We start from the raw sequence: 19752 nt of genomic DNA, 5'->3' as shown, positions 1-19752 counted from the left end.
TGAAAAGAAATCTGGGTTTGGTGACAATCTGCAAGGGGTTATAATTCCATTTTATTTCTTTTCAGAAAATTCTGGGTTTTTCTGCAAAATTGAAATAATTCCACATTAAATTCACAGGAAAAGAATTCTATTTACATTTTGTAAATTGTTACAAAGGGAAGTCTGTTTCTGCCATACAGAAACCAACGTGAAATGTTAATTTCTTGCTGACTGACTATTCAGGATGAATATACATAACGTGAAGTCAACTGCGTGCTTATAGACTGAAATCCTAATTTAAATATCCCAAACAGTGGGATATTTAAATTATACAATACATGGGAACCAACATGGCGGGGCAAAATCGTACCCAGGGGAACGAGATTGACATTTGGGTGTCTTGGCAGTGAGCATGCGTCGGGCGACGAAATGGCCAAACATCAACTAATTGCCATCAATTAAAACTTTTTTATAAATAAAACAATTACATGAAATTATCCAACAGCATAATTTTTATGATATATCTGATGACATTCAAAAGCCTACAAAATGCCATGTTCTTCTAGACGCAAATTTACAAGTTTCAAAGTCATAAATTGTATTGTTTCTACAACAAAACAATACTAGTGTTATCACCTGCAGTATAATATCCCACAATGCAATGCAACCAGCATTTACACATGGAACAAAAGGTCTACTCAAAATCACCCAAGAAGCTCTGATCTTCATCAAAGTGATCTGAAGAGGAGAATATAATACATGCAGCACCAGGAAATAGAACAATTTTGGCATTTTGCAGCTAAGGCTGTGTCCGAAACGGGCTTCCAGAGCTACGGCTAGGTCTATTGTCTGCACGTCTCCACACATTTCCAACAGAGCGAAGACCTGGACCTAGCTCTAGAAAAGAGATTCAGATGCAGCTTAATGATGGATTCTTTCAATGGCGTCCACGCAATATAGTGCCTACTTCAACTGCAGCCTTCAGTTTGGTACTGGTGCCTGCATAATAAGCCATTTGCGAGTTAAATTTGAATAAAATCTGGTACACTGAGTTATTTAAATTCACGTGAACATAACAGATTGAATTCTCCATACTTAAAACCACTGTTGCTATACCTCGTGATTCGGGGCTAGCTTTTCCTTAGTTACATAAGAGACGCCTTGCAACAATACACTGTTCTCAACGGATAAGAACGGCATAAAGGAATCAGTCCATCCCAGAGATAGTGGTCGCTGTGCAAAAGCTTGCCCCAAATCACGAGGTATAGCAACAGTGTCTTTAGTCTGGGGAATTCAAATTGTTACGTTTCTGAGCAATCAGATAACTCAGTGTACCAGATTTTATTCAAATTTAACTCGCAAGTGGCTTATTAGGATGCACGCTAAAATACGCATGTATGCATATCATCACATACTGTATACAGCGTCACCACGCAAGGTACATGCCTGCATTCTCATACAACCTGAGTTTTCCTCTTTTTTCTCTCCAAGAGCTGGCCTATTCATGGACTAAAAAATGCTGATTTCTAAAGAAAAACGAGTGATTCATCATTGCCTCTGAGTACTGGTCAGGCGAGGAAACAAAGAGAAAGACGAGAGACATGCATATCAATTTTTTACCAATGTTCGTAAATCTTCACTCCCTGAGATGCTCAGCTGATAATCTTCCAATACAATGGCGTGGTGATGCTCCTGTGCACCTTGACCATTCTATAATGCCCCAAATTGGCTTGTTTTTCAAGTCAATTCCTCGAAAATTCCACAGTCTTGCTTTCATGCCTGGGAAATCCTTCAAAATCTCACAAAACCTTCAAATTGAGTTGGCTTCAAATCACATTCACTCATCTGACACTCAAAATCTGAGGTAGTAAATATACAGAGATTAAATTCCAGTCCATGTTAATCCATTACTGGCAGACCTGTATTCTTGGGAAAAAACCAGAGCTGTATATTGCAAATCAGATGCATCTATGCATCTGAACATGCTCACTTAAAGGTGAAAGGTCAACGTAGCAAAAGCAGAAAAACGATTACACTGTACATAGATTTTTACAATACTACATAATGAAAAAATAGAACACTATCATCAAAGCTACAGGACTACTGACCAAGTTTTTAGAAGTCGACAGGTTCTCATAAATAAGTGATCATAAACTCCCCCAAAGACAAATACGTGTACACGCATAACTGTAATGGGAGCCAAGCCGAAATATTGAACAAAATGGAAAAGAAACCACAACAAAGGAGAATTTCTGACAAAGATTACCATTTCAAGTTTGTTTTATGTTATTGTTATTAAGATTACTTAAACATCTGTCATGTGACTGATCACATATCATTCGCAACTCATTCTGAATGCATATCTTCTTTGCCTTTTGTTTTTTTTTTACACATTTTGGCTTTTGTTGCTCTGAATTTGGCAGTAAGTTTACAAAGTTTCAGAATCTGTGCAGTTCAAGTCAACGGAGTTCTCCTTTTGCGATTTTGGTTCAATGCTGCGACACGATCCAAGAACAGCTTTTTGGCATAATCGTACAGGAGGAAATCTTCGGCGTTGGCCTTGTGGACCCCCGCCTTTTGCTCTTCCGTCAGGATGGTCTGGGCAGCCGTGCCCTTGGTGGCGTCAAACTGGACAAAGTCCTTCTGGAACTTCAAGCCAAAGGTGGCCTCAAATAGCTGCTGCGTCTCCTTCTGATACTCCAGGATGCCAAAAAAGGCCAAACGCTTGAGGTTGCGTTTGGCGCTCTCAAGCATGCCGGCCCTACGTTCGGCATCCGAAAGCTGAGACAGGTTGTAGCAGCCCACCGCCGTGAGATCAGCCAGCATCCGCGTCTGGCGGTTGTTGGCCAGGTTGTAGCGGCAGCCCAAAAATTCCTTCAGGGTCACGCCCGTCCAGTCAATCCCCAGGTAGCAACTGGGGAGCTCCTCGGAGGACGGGACGCGGCCGTCGCACATGTGCATGGAGGTTTTCCAGGTGGCTCCCCGCTGGACATGTCGCCACTCGCTGAGGTATCGGCTCAGCGGATCCCGCAGAATGGTTAAGTAAAAATACCTGGTAGAGGAGGAGAGACATGACAGGCAAGCTGATAGGGTAGCATTGATAGGACAGTATGTCCCAAAATGTACGTTACTACAAGTAATGTAGCTCTGATGAGAGCAACAGAGTTACTGATCATAACCGGGGCTTACAAAAAAGTGCATCTTTCTTTCAAAATTTATCTTTATTGTAATTTAATTTAACCCCTTCGCTACGGAGGACTGCTACTACGGCACCACTGTATGAGGATTAGTGCATACCACACGTACAGTCTATTCACCATGCAGCTGCTGGTTCAATGGGGCCTGCTGATGGACTAAGCCCTCCATTCAGGGCATACCACAGCCCAGCAGTCGCCATCAAAATAATCCCGCCATGAAGGTGTTGAAAAGAATTCATCGCAAAACAGTCCAGGAGACCTCTATATGAACATTAACATACATCTGAGGTTTCGGCCTGACTTCCCACATATCAGATTAGATGTGCACTGAACCAAGACAAATTACATGTATCATTTTTTTGTGTGTGATCCACTTGAAACAAATTTAGCAGGCTGAGCTTAGAAACACTGATGATGTTCCTTGCAGTAAAATGAACATGAATAACGATCATTGTGGCGACAGCCAAGTGCGACAACCTACCTCCTCTTCTTTTTCTCGCCCTCGTACTTATCCAGCATGCTGGGGACACAGTGCGTCAGTTCTGTCCAGTCGGCATGCAAACCGCACGACCAGCCCATGGAGAACTCGCTGAAGAGCCACGGCTCCCTGTCACTGCCCGGCCGAAGGCACTGGCAAGTCTTCACACCCTTCTTGCACTGGCACGGCTTTTTCAAGTCCAGGTCATGCACGAGGTGCCGGCCGAACGAGGACCCCCCTGTCTTCTGAATGTGCAGGCAGACGAGGACGTCGTTGCCTGTCATGTTGAAGGTCGAACCCCTGGAAGTTAACAATCTGGTGATGCCTGTTGATGTGGCAGATGGCTGTTTGATGTCCGCACACCGGTACATATCCATATCAAACGAGTCATATAACATACAAAGTATAGTTAATATTATTACCGTTGACAATCCGATGACGTAGTAATTTGCCATTTTCAGCTGCTGTACAAAGCTAAAATCAAGGGCTCTCAAGGCTCAAGCTTGAGTGTTTGAGTCGGTGCCATTTCATCTCGTCTGTTTGGGGTCGAAGTATCCCACGGTATAGGAGTCCATCTACAGGTATGTATGCATCCTGTGGAGATGAATATGAAGTTTTTAGATCACATGAAAGTTGAATCGGTCACTGGAAGGAATTGTTTCGGGCAAAGAGAGGGGAGCATCCTGATGCCACTTTTTCACACCAAGCGTTTAAATGAAAAGTCACTATATTTTGACCAAAGAGCCTTCAAGGTGAGGCCTTTGTCACTGATCTACCCCCAGAAATGCGGGGTCTGACGTCCGCTCCGCTCCCACATCCCACAGTTCTGGGATTTCTTATGTTTCTGAAATGGTATGTTAAGTCTAAATTCCTGCCAAAATTGCAACTTCATCGTGCAATAAGGTAAAGAACACGACTAGGCCCTAATTGAAGAAAGCAATTAAATTGGAAGAGCACTCATTTAATATTCACAAGCACAAGTACATGTACTAATAGGCTAGGACCTAATCTAGCCCCACAAATAGGGCTGTAGTGGCTCTCTTTTACAATATGTCTCTTATCTGTCGCCACCACAGGAGACAGATTGTAAAAGAGAGCCACTACTACATTTCGACAGCCCTTTTTGTGGGGCTAGGACCTAATCATAATGATCATGCTTGCGTGCTAGTATTAATATCTGGGTACAATCACGACCGTTATCCCTCGCAACACGCACGCACTTACCGTTTCGTTGATACTTATGGATTAGGCCTACGACGTCAATGAAGAACACTAGGCTATCGCCAGCACATCATTTACAATCCTGGTCCTGGGCCGCTGCGTATATCAACATGATGCAGGAAGGAAAACATCCAACACATGTCCTTGTACGAAAATTTCTTGGCAGTTGTGAATCTAAATGTCGCCCTCTAGCGAGCTATTTCGGCTATTCATCATTAGATGAATAGCCGAAATTAACATCTCCCATCTAATTTTGTTGAATTTGGTCAAACATCACATGCAACTCTTAGAGCCGAACTGTTTAAATTGTTTAGTGCTTGTAAATAAGCTACCGAAGACACGTCTAGCTCCACGTCCCAAACTTAACGTCAGGTTGGTGTGATGTTTCCTGATGGAGGTTCAGAGTCAGATAACATCACTTTTTGCCCTTCAACATTTAGACATGGGCGTAAATCCCGGGGGTGGGGGTATATATCCCCCACCCTGTGGGGGGAGGGGCTGTTGAAACCTCCCCCCCCCACACACACACTTTTTGTGATGAGCAAGAAAATTAAGAAGGGATGTGAAGAATTTTCAGGATTTCCTTACAACTAAAAATAACTTAATAGTAAAATGTTTGCAATAAAAGGGAAATGCCATTCAGTATAAAAGAAAGAACTCGGAAAATCATGAATATTGCCTCTAGTAGAAAAGTATTTTCCCGAACATTTTCTTTTGGATATCGCATTCTCCCAGTAGAGTATTATCACTCTAAAGCTCAGTAACTGACCCAACTAAAACTCCCTCTAGGTAATTCTTAAAAGCAAAAAGTAAACTCTTAGTGTGAAATGTAACCAAAACTGGAACAAAACCAACTTGATTTTAGAACAGATATAGTGGCATGAACCGGATGTTTCTACAACCAAAAACAGCAATGAACGTCTATACTAAACACCATCGAACTCTTTCTCACATATGCTTTTATTGCCGGAGAGAGAGAACCAGAAACCTTTATTTACACTTTTTTGCTGGAAGATAGGAAAGAATATTTGGGATTCCAAGCAAAACTGTACAATGTTGAAAGAGATTTTCAAAAGTTTGTGACTGATGACAGCTTTCTTATCACTGGGTTTGATGTAATCACTGCTTAAATAACGCTTATTCCAACCTAGAGATGACAACATCATAACTTGGAGGAGGGTAGAGGGGCCTAACTTGTGTATTGGGGAGGCAGGACACAGACACTCGATCACAAAGTTTTTTTCAATATTAAATAGGTAACATATCTTGTACTTGTCCAAAACTTATGCATGTACATTTCAGGTCAGAGAAAAAGGAGAGCAAACACTTGTTCACAGCTCAGAGCCAGCTACAACTTTGAAACTCACATTATGTGGCATGATACACGTGCCTGGCCTCGGGTAATACAGCAATACACCTCTGTGAAGGTGTCGGTGCATATTACCCTGACAGCTGACTGGAACATTTTTGACTTCTGGAACTTTGTTACCATGCCTGTGGAAAGTTCTTGGCCAGAAGGACCCTGATATTTTTGGACGCTATGAAGGCATTTTGACTTCAGACATTTTTAGACATTCCATTCTGTCAAAAAGCAAATGTTTAGAAACTGAGGAATTTTTTTTTAATGAAATATTTTTCAACTTGCAACGCTTAATTCCAGCTTAATACTTGTTACCCATGACGCATGTGGCTACAAAATGATTTCTGCTTTGCTAAGAAGAATTAACGCCGGTCATGTGACATAAGATGACTTCCAAATACTGATCACTGACGAGCAGGCTGAATACAGGAAGAAACGACATTCCCCTGCCTTGAAAACCTACATCACGCACAGACATATCAGGGAGCATCTCGACAGCCACAGAGAAGTTTCTCCACTCACACCCAACCAGTAAAACTGATGTTTAGATATCATATTTGCACACACTCTCTTCTGTCACTGCCATTTTGGACGCTAGCAGAATCAAGTTCTAGTGACTGCACAGGTTATGCCTAGGGAGTATGAGAGACGAACCTCTGGTATGCCCTCCGCAGAGGTCTGGGGTTCGAAATGAAGGCCCTAGTTGGCCAATATCTGGAAGAAATATGCCACCTCTAGCGGGCAGTCTTCCGGGAGGTCGGTGCAGTGAACGGCATTCTTGATTTTATTGTGGCCGAAGATGGCTCGCAGGGTCTTGGGCCTGAGGTTACGGGCAATCTCAGGATCGGCCGGACCTACGAACTCACGGAAAGCTTCAGCTGTCTGCTCCCCTTTACCAGTGATCTCCAGTGCAAAGCAGGGGCCAGAACACAGCTCTTGCACCATGTCCTACAAAGGAAACCACAAATTTGCCGTATCTTTGAATCATAATACAATAAATCACGTGAAAGTTTCCCTTTTGTAACTTTTTCTAATTGTTCATTGGATCAACGAAAGTCTGCAAACTCAAAAATGGTACCCTCAGTCAGACGGAAACTTACGCCATATTCGTTCACGACACCCTTGTAGACCTCGAAAAACTCCTCTGCGTTGGCTTTCTCCATGTGGAACATCTGGAGGGCGGAGACTTCAAAACCCGCCTCCACAATGGCCATCATGATCTTGCCTGCCTTACCTGAAGACAAGAGAAGGAAAACGTCATCACGAACAAAGAAATGGTTTATGGAAGCAAATGGAGGTTTAATCTACATTGCTGGCTAGTGAAGACATCAGAAAAGAGACCTGATCTGGTGATTTGCTATATTCAGGAAAAGGAGAAAAAGGCGTCTGAAGTGACTTTTATCCTCCTCAGCCTAGCGATTCTTAGTTAATTTAGGGAAAAATCCCCCAACTTCATCTGAGGTATCCCAAATTGTTATCAAATGTGCTCACCTTCCAAGATGGCACTGGGCTTGATCACACAGCATGTAGTGCCCGAGAGCTTAGCTGTGTTCTTCCACTTCCTATCAGCACCAAAGAAGAAATTTGTTTCTCGCTGGCCAGTCTGAACTGCGTCTGAACCATGGCATGCATTCATGGTCTGATCTGAATTGGGAAGCATATACACGTAAAGAAATAAATCGCCATTGGACACTGTGTCAGAGACACGTTTGTTTGACTGGCTAGAAACTCTTGCTAAGCACCGACTTGCTGACGCTACCTGTGCCAAACTTGGCTCGGACGCTGTTTGGCGCCTCACTGCGTGCCATGCTGCTGTCCGTCGGGCCAAGCAGCCTGCGCCACTCTGTGACTGCGTTGTTTCCCATCAGCTCCATGACCACGATGGGGCCGCTGGCCATAAACCGCACCAGTTTGCTGGAAAAGGAGAAAGAAAAAATCCAAGAACGGTCAAATAAAAATAAAAAATCAATGATTCTGCCTAGGACAAAAGCACAACAGTGATGCAATGTAAACATTTTTAATTTGTTCCAAGACTGAGACCAGCTATCATCAGCAAATCTGGAATAAAGTCAGAGACATATAGTTAGTCTCCTCTTCCAGACGGGACATCGAATGAGCCGAGATTCTTTCTACTCACTCAAAGAATGGCCTCTGTACATGCTCCTGGTAGAACTCCTCCGCGTCTTGCCGGGTCATCTGGGTCATCTTGGCATTAGCGATGAGAAACCCACCCGCATAAATCATATCAATGATGGCACCTACAAACAAACAGACAGCCCAACTGTTCAGTAACTTTGGTGCATCAAAGCTACGAAAAAGTAAATACGGGTCACGGTACAAGCTTATGAATACGAAAGAATGTTAAAATTATGGAGACCATTCATACATTCAGAAAGCAAAGGAAACAATGTCACCGTTTCAAACTTACCAAATTTAGACACAGCATCCGGCTTGATCATTGCAAGAGTTCTGATGAAACAGAGAAAATGAGGAAGACATTTTGAGAATTTCCTAATTGGTATTGTATCTCAAAGCCTGTTTTTACGTGAACTATTGAAACATTTGACACAAGAGGGTAAAACAAATCTTACTCCTTGAAGTAACTGGTGCGATTTGGGCAAACAAATTTATGACACGGCCTGCTCGATCGGGCAATTTAAAACAAAAACCAATTTGTCACGGCCTGCGCCCTAACAAGGATTGCCCAAGTGGTTGCATGTGTGATTCTGGTATGGGACCCCCAAACTTTCAGCAGGACCAGTAAAATTTTGAAGTACTGATCCTGCTGGCTACCAGGAAAAAAAAAGGTTAATTTCGACTCCTGCATATACTGCAGAACTTCTGAACAAAAAAAGCATGAAACTCACTTCTCTTTCTTTGAGCTGAGCTGTTTCTTGGTGAATTCATCTGCATACTCCACCAGGTTCAGCTGTCTGGAGTGAACGTTGATGGTGCCCCCGATATACAGGTCTTCAAATCTCACGTTGTCCACCTTGGAACGCTTCAGGAATATCCGTCTGTTCTTGATGTCATACTGAGAAATTAAAAGAAAATATTTCAATTTTCTTACGAGTACGAAATACTGAGTGTCTTTAGGTCTACTAAAACAGCGCTGACTTTAACATGATCAAAACCAAATACATAAATGGCACCAAAAAAAAAATTTGATCTTACTTCTGAAAAGTTGAATTTCTGTTTTCAATTTCCGAATTTTCTTTATCTTGTGCTTCCAAACTCACTAACATCACAAGTGAATGGTCTTACCATTTCTACTGTGTTGTCCGATGTATAGAAGAGAAGCTGATAGGATCGTATGATGGCAGCATTCTCATCATACCATTCAGCGATGAAAGCAAATCTCTCAGGTTGTGACTGAAAATGTATGCAAGACGTGAAGCCAACAATACTTTCAGAATAACTTAAATACCGAGTTGATAAATTTCAACCAATTATTTCCCAAAATAATTTGACCAGTTCAAATTTAACAGCATACTGAGTGGTTTTAGTGGGATTGTATATTTGGGACCCCATTCCTATAACAGAAGGGAGACTGATATTTCAACTTTTGGATTCACCTTGGGAGATGATTATGACATCATGCTAAATAACTGTAGGGTTGATGTTGTGAAAAGAGGCCAGGGTTTTGAGTTTTGAGGGAAATTATAAGGGGAAACTGTGAGTGTTTTAACACATGAAACACTGTGGTTTTAAACTTGCATGGCTAGTTTATCAGTAAGAAAGTCATATTTTCTCACAATTTACAATTTGAAATTTCTAAAAAATAGGGTCAGCACAATAAAGAAAGCATTGCCTTTTGGGGGGGTTGACCAGTTTTACCAGATTAAAATGAAAAAACAAAGTGTTGAAGTACTTTTACTTGGTACTCGAACTCCAGTACTACTCGAGTACCGTCTACAGACCACTTGTGTCTTACTTGTACTCAAAGTACTTGTACTCGAACAACAGTTCTTGTACTCGGGCTGCAAAATACTCGGAATAACAGTAGTCGATGAAAATATCATTTAAATCCAGTAATGGCCATTGAAATACAACGATACAAGAAAATTGATCCTCACAGACCGATACTCGGTATGGTCCAACAAACACAGGGTCTACACATTCATCGCCTCAGCCAATTACGAATGCGAAACGCTGTGTATTCCTAGTCTTGGTTCCAAGACTATTTATTCCGCGACACGAACCATTACCAGACACAGTAGCCAGAGGGGGTACTGTCACTGTGTATGACCTTGTAAAGGCACACTGCATGCAATAACGGATTGCAGCACTGAGACAGGCATCTTGGGTCCTGGACTAGGGATGTAGTCAGACTTTCAGGTACTTGGAAATTAAGTACTTGGCAGTACTCTTTAATCAAAAAAAGTACTAGACTACAACACTGCAAAAAACTGTGGGGTCCCCAAATATACAGTCCGTGTTTAGGATTAGATAGACATAGACCTATAATCAGATACTTAATGTGACAGCCTTCTATCAGTCGCAATAGTATTTGTATTTGTAAAACATTCTTTGCATATTTCATGTTCAAGATAACTTTTGTATGCCTTCAATCAACAAAACAGGCCTCATTGAAAGTAAAACACATCATTATTCATTGTGCCTTTCTTCATCTTTATTCACATCTTTCTTTTGAAAACACCCTGGCACTGAAACAGAAAAATGCATGAACGTGATGAAGCAAAACTAACTCCCAAATTAATTTCAAACGAGGAGGCTAGCGCCTAAGCCCTGAAACAAACTCATTCACAAGCTTTCTTTATCCCAGAATATTAACACATGACTGAACGGCCTAAAAAGTGCACTAGGAAATGTTAAGCTGAAACGCTGAATACGTTATTCGCCCAGGCCCGGTCTGCAACTTTCATCATTTTTCATGCTGTGCTGGGCCTATGGTGGGACTTTCCCCGATGAGAAACTAGCTCCCGAGGAACTTGCTCCGAGTATATTGACGCAGTCCTAGCCTGCATGAGAGAACTTGATTACAAATGTATTTCTACAGTGACAAACTTACCATTTTCAAAACGTTTATTTAACTGTTCAGTAATAAACAATGTGAATCTGCTTGAATCGATACTGTTGCATATAGGGCCTATAATATAACTTAAGTTGTACGCACAAAGCAGAAACAAATCTAGCAGTCGATAGTTTCTTCCCTCTCGCTTCCGACCGGTTGTCAAGCAACTTATTTTATTTACTTATTTATTTTTAACAACATAAGATGGTCATTTTCTAATTAAAAATATATAATAGAATTTTAAACTAAATTTTTAAAAGAGTAGATATCTTGTATTTCTTTTTCTCTCATTTAAAGGTATCCAAGAATGAAATGTTTAATAAATTTTTAATTATTGTTTTAAATAAATAGATTTTTAAAACCGCTACAGCTTAGGAGAGCGCCCTCAAACGGATGGGCTGATGGAATTGCATAAAAAAAACTTCGGAAGAGGGCGCAATACAAAGTTAGGTGAAAGTTTTCACAATAAATCTGAAAAATGGACATCAATTCAAAATAGACATTTAAAAAAAGCCTATGAAGGTAAAGGTAAGACAAGAAAGTCTTCCTTGGTGAAAAAAAATGAACGGGATTTTTTTGTTGTACATCGTGGGCGTAGCCGGAATTTTTTCCGGGGGTGGGGGAAGCACTCATTATCAGCAACAACTTATTTTAAAACTTTAACAGTGGGAAGTACGGAGTTCATAGGGACATGGGTGAGAAAAAACTTGGAGAAAAAAATGTTCGGTCGAACGAAAAAAAATTCGTTCAAACAAAAAAAAATCGTTCGAATGATTTTGCTTTTTGTTCGAACGAATATTTGTCCAAACTTGTTTTCTCACCCATTTCCCTTTAAAAGCTATGTAGGAAAGGTTTTTTGTTTTTGTTTTTTTTTTACAAATTCAGCCCCTTTCTTTTTTTTTCTCATTTTGTTCACTTCCCCCTTTTCTAAGGAAAAGCACTCGCCCCCCTTGCGATGACCATGTTGCTTTGTATCCAAAGGTGAAATTTAGAAAAGTGGTACATTCAACATTGTAAAATAAAACTACTTTCATAATTCAGCGCCGGGCTGGTATGCCGTGGCCGGGACGGTAGCAATCTTAGTTTATGGAGTTCTCTGTCATGTTCTGTTAAATAAAACTGAGAAGGGGTTTAGAAGTTAGACATGAACAGATGATCACAGAGATGTGACAAGCTAATTTGTTTGTTTGACCAGGTTTTTTTTTTTAAACACCGTCAGCGCTCAACCTTCGAAGCGAAGGTTGTCTTTAATCGATTGATCAATGTCTCTAATGAACTCAGGGTCACAAGGTCATGGTATGCTAATTTCACATAAACCCAGACGTCTATAATGCTTTTAAAGAGATATGGACATAGGGGATCTGACTACTTGCACTAGTATTTTCCGACAATTCTTCCTCAGGCTCCGTGATCGCATTATAAAATCGGAAGGTTGGCGTTTGTGAATAAAGGACAGATTTTATTGTTTTCTGTGATATTTAAGAGTGGAATAACAACGTAAAACCTTTCGCCAGTTTTCTTGGAGACAGAAATGTCTGATTCAGAGGTGATAATGAAGGACGAAACGTGTTCAACGGCGAACGGCAAGTCTGGTCCTTTGGAAACGACGAAGCAGGAGACGGAAGTCAAACCGTTTACATTGAAGAAATGGAACATTGTAGCTATGTGGAGTTGGGACGTGGACTGCGATACGTGTGCAATATGTAGGGTGCAAGTTATGGGTAAGCAGTCGAAATCACTTTTTAAAGTTACCATCCCCCCACTGAGGAGTTTTCAGCTTGATGATATTTCTTCATGAATTGATATGGAGTCTTTATTCGTCCTACATTTCAGATGCTTGTTTACGCTGCCAGACAGAAAGCAAACAAGAAGAATGTGTTGGTAAGAATTCATCAAATTGACTCGCAAGAAGTTCTGTCTCAGTAAGCCTTTCTCACGTTTCATGTGGGCATGCTCAGAAGATTTAATGGAAATGATGGAGAGGAACAAATTCATGACAAGAACGTTGCATAACGGTTGGGGAATTGCTGCGCGTAATTGTTATTGCAGAAAATTTCTTCCTCTAGCTTTGTTCTTTTCATTCCACTGGGACGCTATAATCAACATTGCGACGGAATGGGAAATTGGCTTATTCTGCACATTATGTTTCTTACGTTTGCTTCTTTCTTCACAAATTGGCAAATAACACAAGAAACACTTCTGTGGACACATTTTAATCTTAAAGTGTTTTAAAGTTGATAATCATTGTTAACGGATATTGAAAAGCAAATTATGATTTGGCTTTGCTATGAATGTTGAACTAAGAAAACCAAATATGTTTAATTGCAAAGAATTCTAAAGTGAATCTTGCATGTACATTTGTCTTTTTCTTTCACAGTTGTGTGGGGTGAATGTAACCACTCATTCCATAATTGCTGCATGTCCTTGTGGGTCAAGCAGAACAACAGATGTCCACTGTGCCAACAAGAATGGATGGTGCAGAGAATAGGAAAGTAGGTCTTACTCGGGAGTTCACCGACAGGAGAGACCAAGGGCAGAAGGAGAGACCAACTGGAGATATGTCATCCACTTTTTCATGGGGGACCCGTCTTTAGTACAGGCTGTATAAGAACACCTACAGGATGGGGATGCCATCAGGATGCCAGACGGGTCACACTTTGCTGCATCCATCTGGCCATGATGAAATTTTCAAGAGTGGACTTGCCGCTAGCTCTGATGTTCCTGGATTACAAGCCCGACGTCTTTAAACACGAATCATCTGTTCATGTATTTTAACCTCAGTGTATATATACAAATACACTTCCATTGTACTCACCTTTGACTGATGCTCCGCCTTTTGTTGCAAAATGGAAAGATGAGTTTCAGATTTTAAAAAAAAATTTTTGGCCAGTGTCAACCCACAGCGATACCACTCGTGCAGCAAGATTTCCCTTTGATCATTCTTGTACAGCACGTTTTCCTTGTTTGAAGCTGAAATACGGCAGGCCTGTAACCTGCCCTTTTAAGATACAATCAGCATGCTCATTGTTTGACAAAGAAATTTGAAAATGCATCCGCAAGAGCTTCATATGGACGTATTATAGGAACTGAAGATTTTTCCAGGTGCGACGGAAGTTGTAAAGTGTATTGACATATTTATTTGCCTTCGCAAATGCATGAGAATTTCCGTTTTCTGTGTAGGGATTACTGCATTAGTCAAAATGCCCCCAGTTGGATATCGGACCTTCATCTTTCCACACAGCTCAACTCGAGTGTTTCCTTCTGTGGCTTCGCAACCAGTTGAAGACTAAAAAGAAAAGATGCTCACCTTTTGGCCTCGTACCAATTTCATATACATGTAATTGGATATTCCTCCACAAAAAGCTTAGCCCATGTTGATCTGGAATCTTTGAAGTCTAGACTTAGTTCATGCCCAAGTTTAGACGAAGCCAAGGTTGAAAGAAATGGCTCTAAACTTTTAAAATGAACATCTGTTTGATTGTGCCCATTGCTGATGGCTCTGGTGGGAACTTCAACTCAAATGTATGACTTTATTTCATGTGCATCTGGATTTTAAAAGTTGAAGAATGGCATACTGCCAGAGCAAACTTTAAAAAAAAAAAAATTGATAACTTTCTTCAACAATGACATAGTCGAGTTACATCTTTTGTGTATCTGTTAAAAAATGTTAATAAACAGAGTGAATTTATCGTAAACACAACTGTGCTGCTTATGGTAGCTTTCACTGTTCAGAAAACAACGCATATTCCATTCTGGACATTTTAGTTCAATACTCCAAGTGCAAATATGCGCCATATAAAAATACAGTTGTAAATGAAATTTGAAATACATGTACTTATTCCTGAACTTGCCACCTTCAAAAACTGGCAAGTTTCACATACTCTTGCATACGAGTTCTCAATTTCTCCTTTTTGGGGGTATAATTTTGGGGGGTATAAACCACTACTATTACGCATAAAAAATGGACAAAGTTGACAAAACACGGGTCTCACCCAGTATTCTTTTTTGGTTTTTATTATTTTTTTTTTTCTCTTAAAAGTCAGCACTACACATTTCGAGTGAGTGGCACCAGACGAAAGTTTTATACAAACCGTAGTAGAGAAACATGACCACGTGAGACAAATGACCAATCCACAGTGATTAATCCAATGAAAAGCTCCCTATCCACGATCCATTCAGCCAATACTGGGGGGGGAGGGGGGATGACTGCAAGTTGCCTTGGGCAGAAGGGTTCTCACTAGCTGCCCTCGCCAAATCAATTCTGGACGTGATACATGTGTACATGCAGTTGTTCTGACAGTCTAGTTGTCTGGAGGAAGCGTAAACCAAGTCGGGGCAAGCTAGGTCCTACATCAAGGCATTGGCCTGATTTTTATACCGACTTCTTTCTCTGCTTTGATCAATGAGAGTTATACATGATGGGGGTCTCTGTGATGAGCAGAAAAACACAGGGTAGACACACTCAAGATACAAACCATTAACTTAGCACACTTGGAAAGCTTGAGTTTAGTTAAGCAATACAGGAATATCCACTTCATGACAGAAGCAACGTATTACAGCTGAACAGCACAATCTGAAGGACTTTTTATGGAATAAAACTTTTTTTAAGGGTATATATCATTTATATACTTCTATATATTAGGGGTATATATCATACACTTCAAAGTTCATGTGGTACTCCTGTGGGCCACACTGCCTATCAATCATCAATGTTAAATGAGATCCTTGACCAGTGGGATATTAAAGAGAAAATGGAACTTGGGGCCAATTTTGTCAATAAAACTCTGACAAGGAGGGCTGTTTAATGGAGTCCAAAGTTCACTTTGACATGTGACGAGGGCTGGCCTATTGTAAGCTTGCCTTGCAACATTGGGGAAAATGTCCCACCACTTACAGCTGTGTGCATTTGCATGAAACGAAAGTCAAGAAACGATAAAGATACGAAAGAGAAAATACCAGAATGTGGGACCCGAAGAAAGATAAAATATTGGAAGAGCAACAGGGCTTCACTGTTGTCGCATTTAAAATGTAATTAACTCCTTATTTTGGCCATGTGATGTCACGAATTAGATCGATCAATGTACAGAATGAGTGGAAACACCAACACAAACTGTAAACCACGGAAACAAAATATACAGACCGGTTACAGTTTTGTGACTCATAAGCACTAGAATCTGAGGTCATGGCATGCTCTTTTTTTTCCCCTCGAGATACAAATCTTCACAAGAAAAAAAATGTGTTTACCTTGACAAATTCCCTGGTGATCAGGGTCATTTGGATGTACATTCAGGAAGGGGGGCATGTATTACTGATGCAAAGAGTAGATTGGAAGCCATCCCACCTAGGGACTATCATGCTATAACTTTGGGCATCCTCGAAAAATGGACAAAAATCACAAAGCGAGGACTTTCCACATACCAAGTTCACAAACATCAGAAACACAAGGTGAGGTTTCCTTCCATCTCACAGAAGAGGGATACGTTCAGGTGCAAAGCAAACAATGTACAAACAAAAATACAAACTGTACAAAAAAGAGACGGAAATATGTAAGGCAACAAATGGTTGGTAGGTAGAGAGATGTAACAGTCTCACCAGTCAGACACTTCTAAAAAAAAAAAAACCAACACCTTATGTCACGGACCACTGTACTTAGCTACAGTGCTTACTAGGCCATGCAATTATGTATGGTAGGCAGAACCAATTAAATATACTCTTTACTGATCGCCCATTCGTTTGCAGTGACTCCACTCATTAACAATATATCTCATTGGTCTGCCGGTTGCTCTAGATCAGCTGACTTCAAAGTCTACTTCACTCAAATGGGGAAAAGAATTTGACAGAACCAGAATTTGTGGCCTTTTCTCTCCCTCTGGTTTCAACTTGAACTTTTTCCAGTCATTTCAATTTGATTTTCAATTACATGATGCTCACATTTTCTCAACTTGGACTCACAACACGGGATTCCCTTTTTTCCTTTGGCCAAAAAACGGGTTCATCTTGAGCTGCAGACGCTAAGTTAAGGACCTGAAATTGCAAACACGACGCCTGAGATTTAGTTCAGTTCGGAAACCATCCAACAGAATAGCGTGACCAAACACCTGCCATTTACATGAAGTCGGACTCCACCAAATGAACATGTGGTGGGGAAGAAGATTCAAAAGAGAAAGTGTGTTTGTAAGAGGACTTCTATTTTGTACAATTTTCTTTCAGCTGTTCCAGCTAAGTGAGTTCGGTGTCTGCAGAGCACAGGCCCAGTGGTTTTTCTTGGTCTGGAGGTCGGCATGTTCCAGTCAACTTTGACCCCTTCGCTCCCAACAGTGTTGCAATTACGCTCATCCTACTACTCACTGGCTCAACAAAGGACATGCACCGGGTCTCAGTAAATTGTTACTGACTTACAGGACAGAGAACAATCGGCAGGAGCCACCCCGTTAATAGAGTACCGAAGTGCATACGCCACGCACACAATTATGTAATAGGCATTACTGCCAGACCCAGCGAGTGGACCAACATGTGCGTGCTCCACTTGCTCACACTACGCTTCCCGGGGCAAATGACATCAGGCTTTGGTACTCTATATGGGCACTAGGTACACATGTACTTTGCAATTAGTACAGGGATCTGATCACTAAAATGCTCCAAGCTTTTCTACTTTGCCCCCTTACAATTCCGTCCATGAGGAATCCAACCAACACTGACGTCTATCCCAAAGCCCTGGTTTTTTTAATTTGACAAATAGCTCCCAAAGTAAGCTGTGCCAGAGAAAGCCACAGTTGTTCTTCGACCACCCACCCTGCCACCCAGCCACCCCTTAAAAAAGCCTTAGCTTAACATTAGACCAGAAAAGGGGAGAGTTTATAATAACCACTTGTTTACAAAGAATTAACAAATAATTCTGTCAGTTGCTTTGACAGCTGGCTTTGAAGGTCACCGCAAGAGCATTTCGTATTTTGCAGTAGAAAAAAACTTCCCTGAGTCTCCGTAGACGACTGTACAGACTATTCCCCCCCCTCAACCCTACCCCCAAGGTTTCTGAACGACATCCCCATCCATCTCGGCAAGGATGTGCCCCTGAGGGCTACTGGTGCTAGATGCTGGCATGACCTGACTTGGCATGCACGACTCTACCGGCTGCATCCCCTTTGCGCATGAACCAACAAAGGCGATATCCGAGGTACGTACAACTGAGGAACTTTTGATTCCACTACTGACTGCTGAACGACACTCCTTGAGATATCCCCAAGCACGCTCTAAACTTGACCTTTTTTCCCACCCAGAGCATGTAGAGACGCAAGGAGCTTTGCCGGCAAGTACAAAGTCTGCAATGACATGCCTGATTTGACTGCTTCAATGACACACTTGGTAGCTTGGTGTAATGTTGAGTGTTGCAGGTGGTGCCCACTGCACCGGGGCACAAAAGAGATGTTTCAATCTCAGACGCAAGATGTTCACTCTGAGTCAACTCCTCGGGGAGGGGGATCTGTTATGTGCGCCAGCCCCGTACCGTTTGTCGTGGGGTCTGACACACGTTCACAGGATGGCTGGCAGACAGCCTCGGCAGGCAGCAGGAACCATCTAGGGCAGTGGTGAACGCCTCCATACCCTCTCACCAGTGTCTTCCCTCTGATGTCGCACTATGACATCACAACCCACCGCACCAATGCCAGGGGCACGTGGCCCAGTCAGCCGCACGCTGCCTCTCACGAGGTTAACGGCTCAGTCTTTGGACCTGGTAGCAATCATTTTTGTACTGTCCTTCTCTTAAATGTTCAGCTTTTCATCAATCCCGATCGGTATTTTGTCCAGTTTCTAAGAACTTGTTTTTGGTTCTTTTTATATTTTACACAATCCTGGTACAAAAAATCTTTCCCCCTTTTTTTGGTCAGCAGAGGTTTGCATCATTTCCGCAAATCCAAAACACACACCTGGAGGAAAACGACAAAAACGAGAGAAGAAATAATACAGCAATGTATTACTCAGCAGATTAAGGGAAACATGTCCTTAAAGGACGCATGACTCATGATTGATGGATACAAGGGACAGAAGCCCATTTCAATTCTAAGAGAACTCACTGATCAATCACTACTGTGTGTGAGATCAGTTGTCACATGAGCCATGTTAATGCCGTCCCTGGACTATGTGGCCCTACTGCAGTTACTGAACAGAAGTTGATGTCACGACTACCGTGACTGGGCTCCACGTCCTCAAATACCACATCAAAATGACTTCTGGTAAAGTTTTCTGAAAAGGTTAAGCCACAAATGCAACAAGGATAAAAGAAAACAGTAACTTGATGGGATTTGACTTACTGAACCGTCCGATGCACTCGCTCCAACCTTATCTCCTCTTGAGTTCCAACAAACTTCAAAGATGCCCCCCGTCCCTCTATAACTATGTACAAGTGAGCCCGTCTGTCCAAATAAAGAAAAAGAAGACTGGGGAGAGTTAATTACTCCAAGGAAACAAATGCAAGCATCTAGAA

The 19752-nt window shown here is 41.6% G+C and overlaps 4 protein-coding genes across 6 annotated transcripts in view; 1 reads left to right on the top strand and 3 right to left on the bottom strand.

Moving 5' to 3' along the window:
* Positions 1 to 29: 29 nt before the first annotated feature.
* On the bottom strand, positions 30 to 5069 carry LOC110977959 (heparan-sulfate 6-O-sulfotransferase 3-B-like). The gene is made up of 3 exons (XM_022232509.2): positions 4879 to 5069; positions 3658 to 4248; positions 30 to 3031 (listed from the first exon to the last, which is right to left on the bottom strand). The coding sequence occupies exons 2-3, from the start codon at positions 4107 to 4109 to the stop codon at positions 2434 to 2436; spliced, it is 1050 nt and encodes a 349-aa protein (XP_022088201.1). The 5' UTR covers positions 4110 to 4248; positions 4879 to 5069; the 3' UTR covers positions 30 to 2433.
* Positions 5070 to 5814: 745 nt separating this feature from the next.
* Positions 5815 to 11447, bottom strand: nme7 (NME/NM23 family member 7). The gene is made up of 9 exons (XM_022232508.2): positions 11268 to 11447; positions 9500 to 9607; positions 9103 to 9269; positions 8664 to 8704; positions 8373 to 8493; positions 7995 to 8149; positions 7727 to 7879; positions 7336 to 7469; positions 5815 to 7183 (listed from the first exon to the last, which is right to left on the bottom strand). Exons 1-9 carry the CDS (start codon positions 11268 to 11270, stop codon positions 6935 to 6937), a joined length of 1131 nt encoding a protein of 376 aa, XP_022088200.2. The 5' UTR covers positions 11271 to 11447; the 3' UTR covers positions 5815 to 6934.
* Positions 11448 to 12635: 1188 nt separating this feature from the next.
* rnf7 (ring finger protein 7) lies at positions 12636 to 14970 on the top strand. Its single transcript, XM_022232510.2, has 3 exons — positions 12636 to 12991; positions 13104 to 13151; positions 13648 to 14970. The coding sequence occupies exons 1-3, from the start codon at positions 12802 to 12804 to the stop codon at positions 13764 to 13766; spliced, it is 357 nt and encodes a 118-aa protein (XP_022088202.1). The 5' UTR covers positions 12636 to 12801; the 3' UTR covers positions 13767 to 14970.
* Positions 14971 to 15256: 286 nt separating this feature from the next.
* LOC110977957 (F-box-like/WD repeat-containing protein TBL1XR1) overlaps positions 15257 to 19752 on the bottom strand; it is a 35164-nt gene continuing 30668 nt past the window's right edge. For all 3 annotated transcript variants that reach the window (XM_022232505.2, XM_087145851.1, XM_022232506.2), the window contains exons 12-13: positions 19580 to 19681; positions 15257 to 19195 (exon numbers count right to left, since the gene is read on the bottom strand). In XM_022232505.2, the coding sequence (XP_022088197.1) occupies positions 19169 to 19195; positions 19580 to 19681 (129 nt within the window). In that variant the 3' untranslated portion in view covers positions 15257 to 19168. The remainder of the gene's footprint in view (positions 19196 to 19579; positions 19682 to 19752) is intronic.

Source organism: Acanthaster planci, linkage group LG14 (genome assembly GCF_054643075.1).
Source record: "Acanthaster planci isolate LZ-2023a linkage group LG14, COTS_SCS, whole genome shotgun sequence".
Lineage (NCBI taxonomy): Eukaryota > Metazoa > Echinodermata > Asteroidea > Valvatida > Acanthasteridae > Acanthaster > Acanthaster planci.
Note: the sequence above shows the minus strand (reverse complement) of the source record. Positions and strands in the feature narration are given on the sequence as shown.

What these genes read in the sequence shown, in the direction of transcription:
- LOC110977959 (XM_022232509.2), bottom strand. Translation starts at nt 4,109, where the DNA reads ATGGCAAATTACTACGTCATCGGATTGTCAACGGTAATAATATTAACT. An exon ending in GGCGAGAAAAAGAAGAGGAG is followed by an intron (nt 3,032 to 3,657) that starts GTAGGTTGTCGC and finishes CTCCTCTACCAG; the next exon opens with GTATTTTTACTTAACCATTC.
- nme7 (XM_022232508.2), bottom strand. An exon ending in CGGACAACACAGTAGAAATG is followed by an intron (nt 9,270 to 9,499) that starts GTAAGACCATTC and finishes TTAATTTCTCAG; the next exon opens with TATGACATCAAGAACAGACG. An exon ending in GTACAGAGGCCATTCTTTGA is followed by an intron (nt 8,150 to 8,372) that starts GTGAGTAGAAAG and finishes CTCCTTTTCCAG; the next exon opens with CAAACTGGTGCGGTTTATGG.
- rnf7 (XM_022232510.2), top strand. Translation starts at nt 12,802, where the DNA reads ATGTCTGATTCAGAGGTGATAATGAAGGACGAAACGTGTTCAACGGCG. An exon ending in ATGTAGGGTGCAAGTTATGG is followed by an intron (nt 12,992 to 13,103) that starts GTAAGCAGTCGA and finishes CCTACATTTCAG; the next exon opens with ATGCTTGTTTACGCTGCCAG. An exon ending in CAAACAAGAAGAATGTGTTG is followed by an intron (nt 13,152 to 13,647) that starts GTAAGAATTCAT and finishes TTTCTTTCACAG; the next exon opens with TTGTGTGGGGTGAATGTAAC.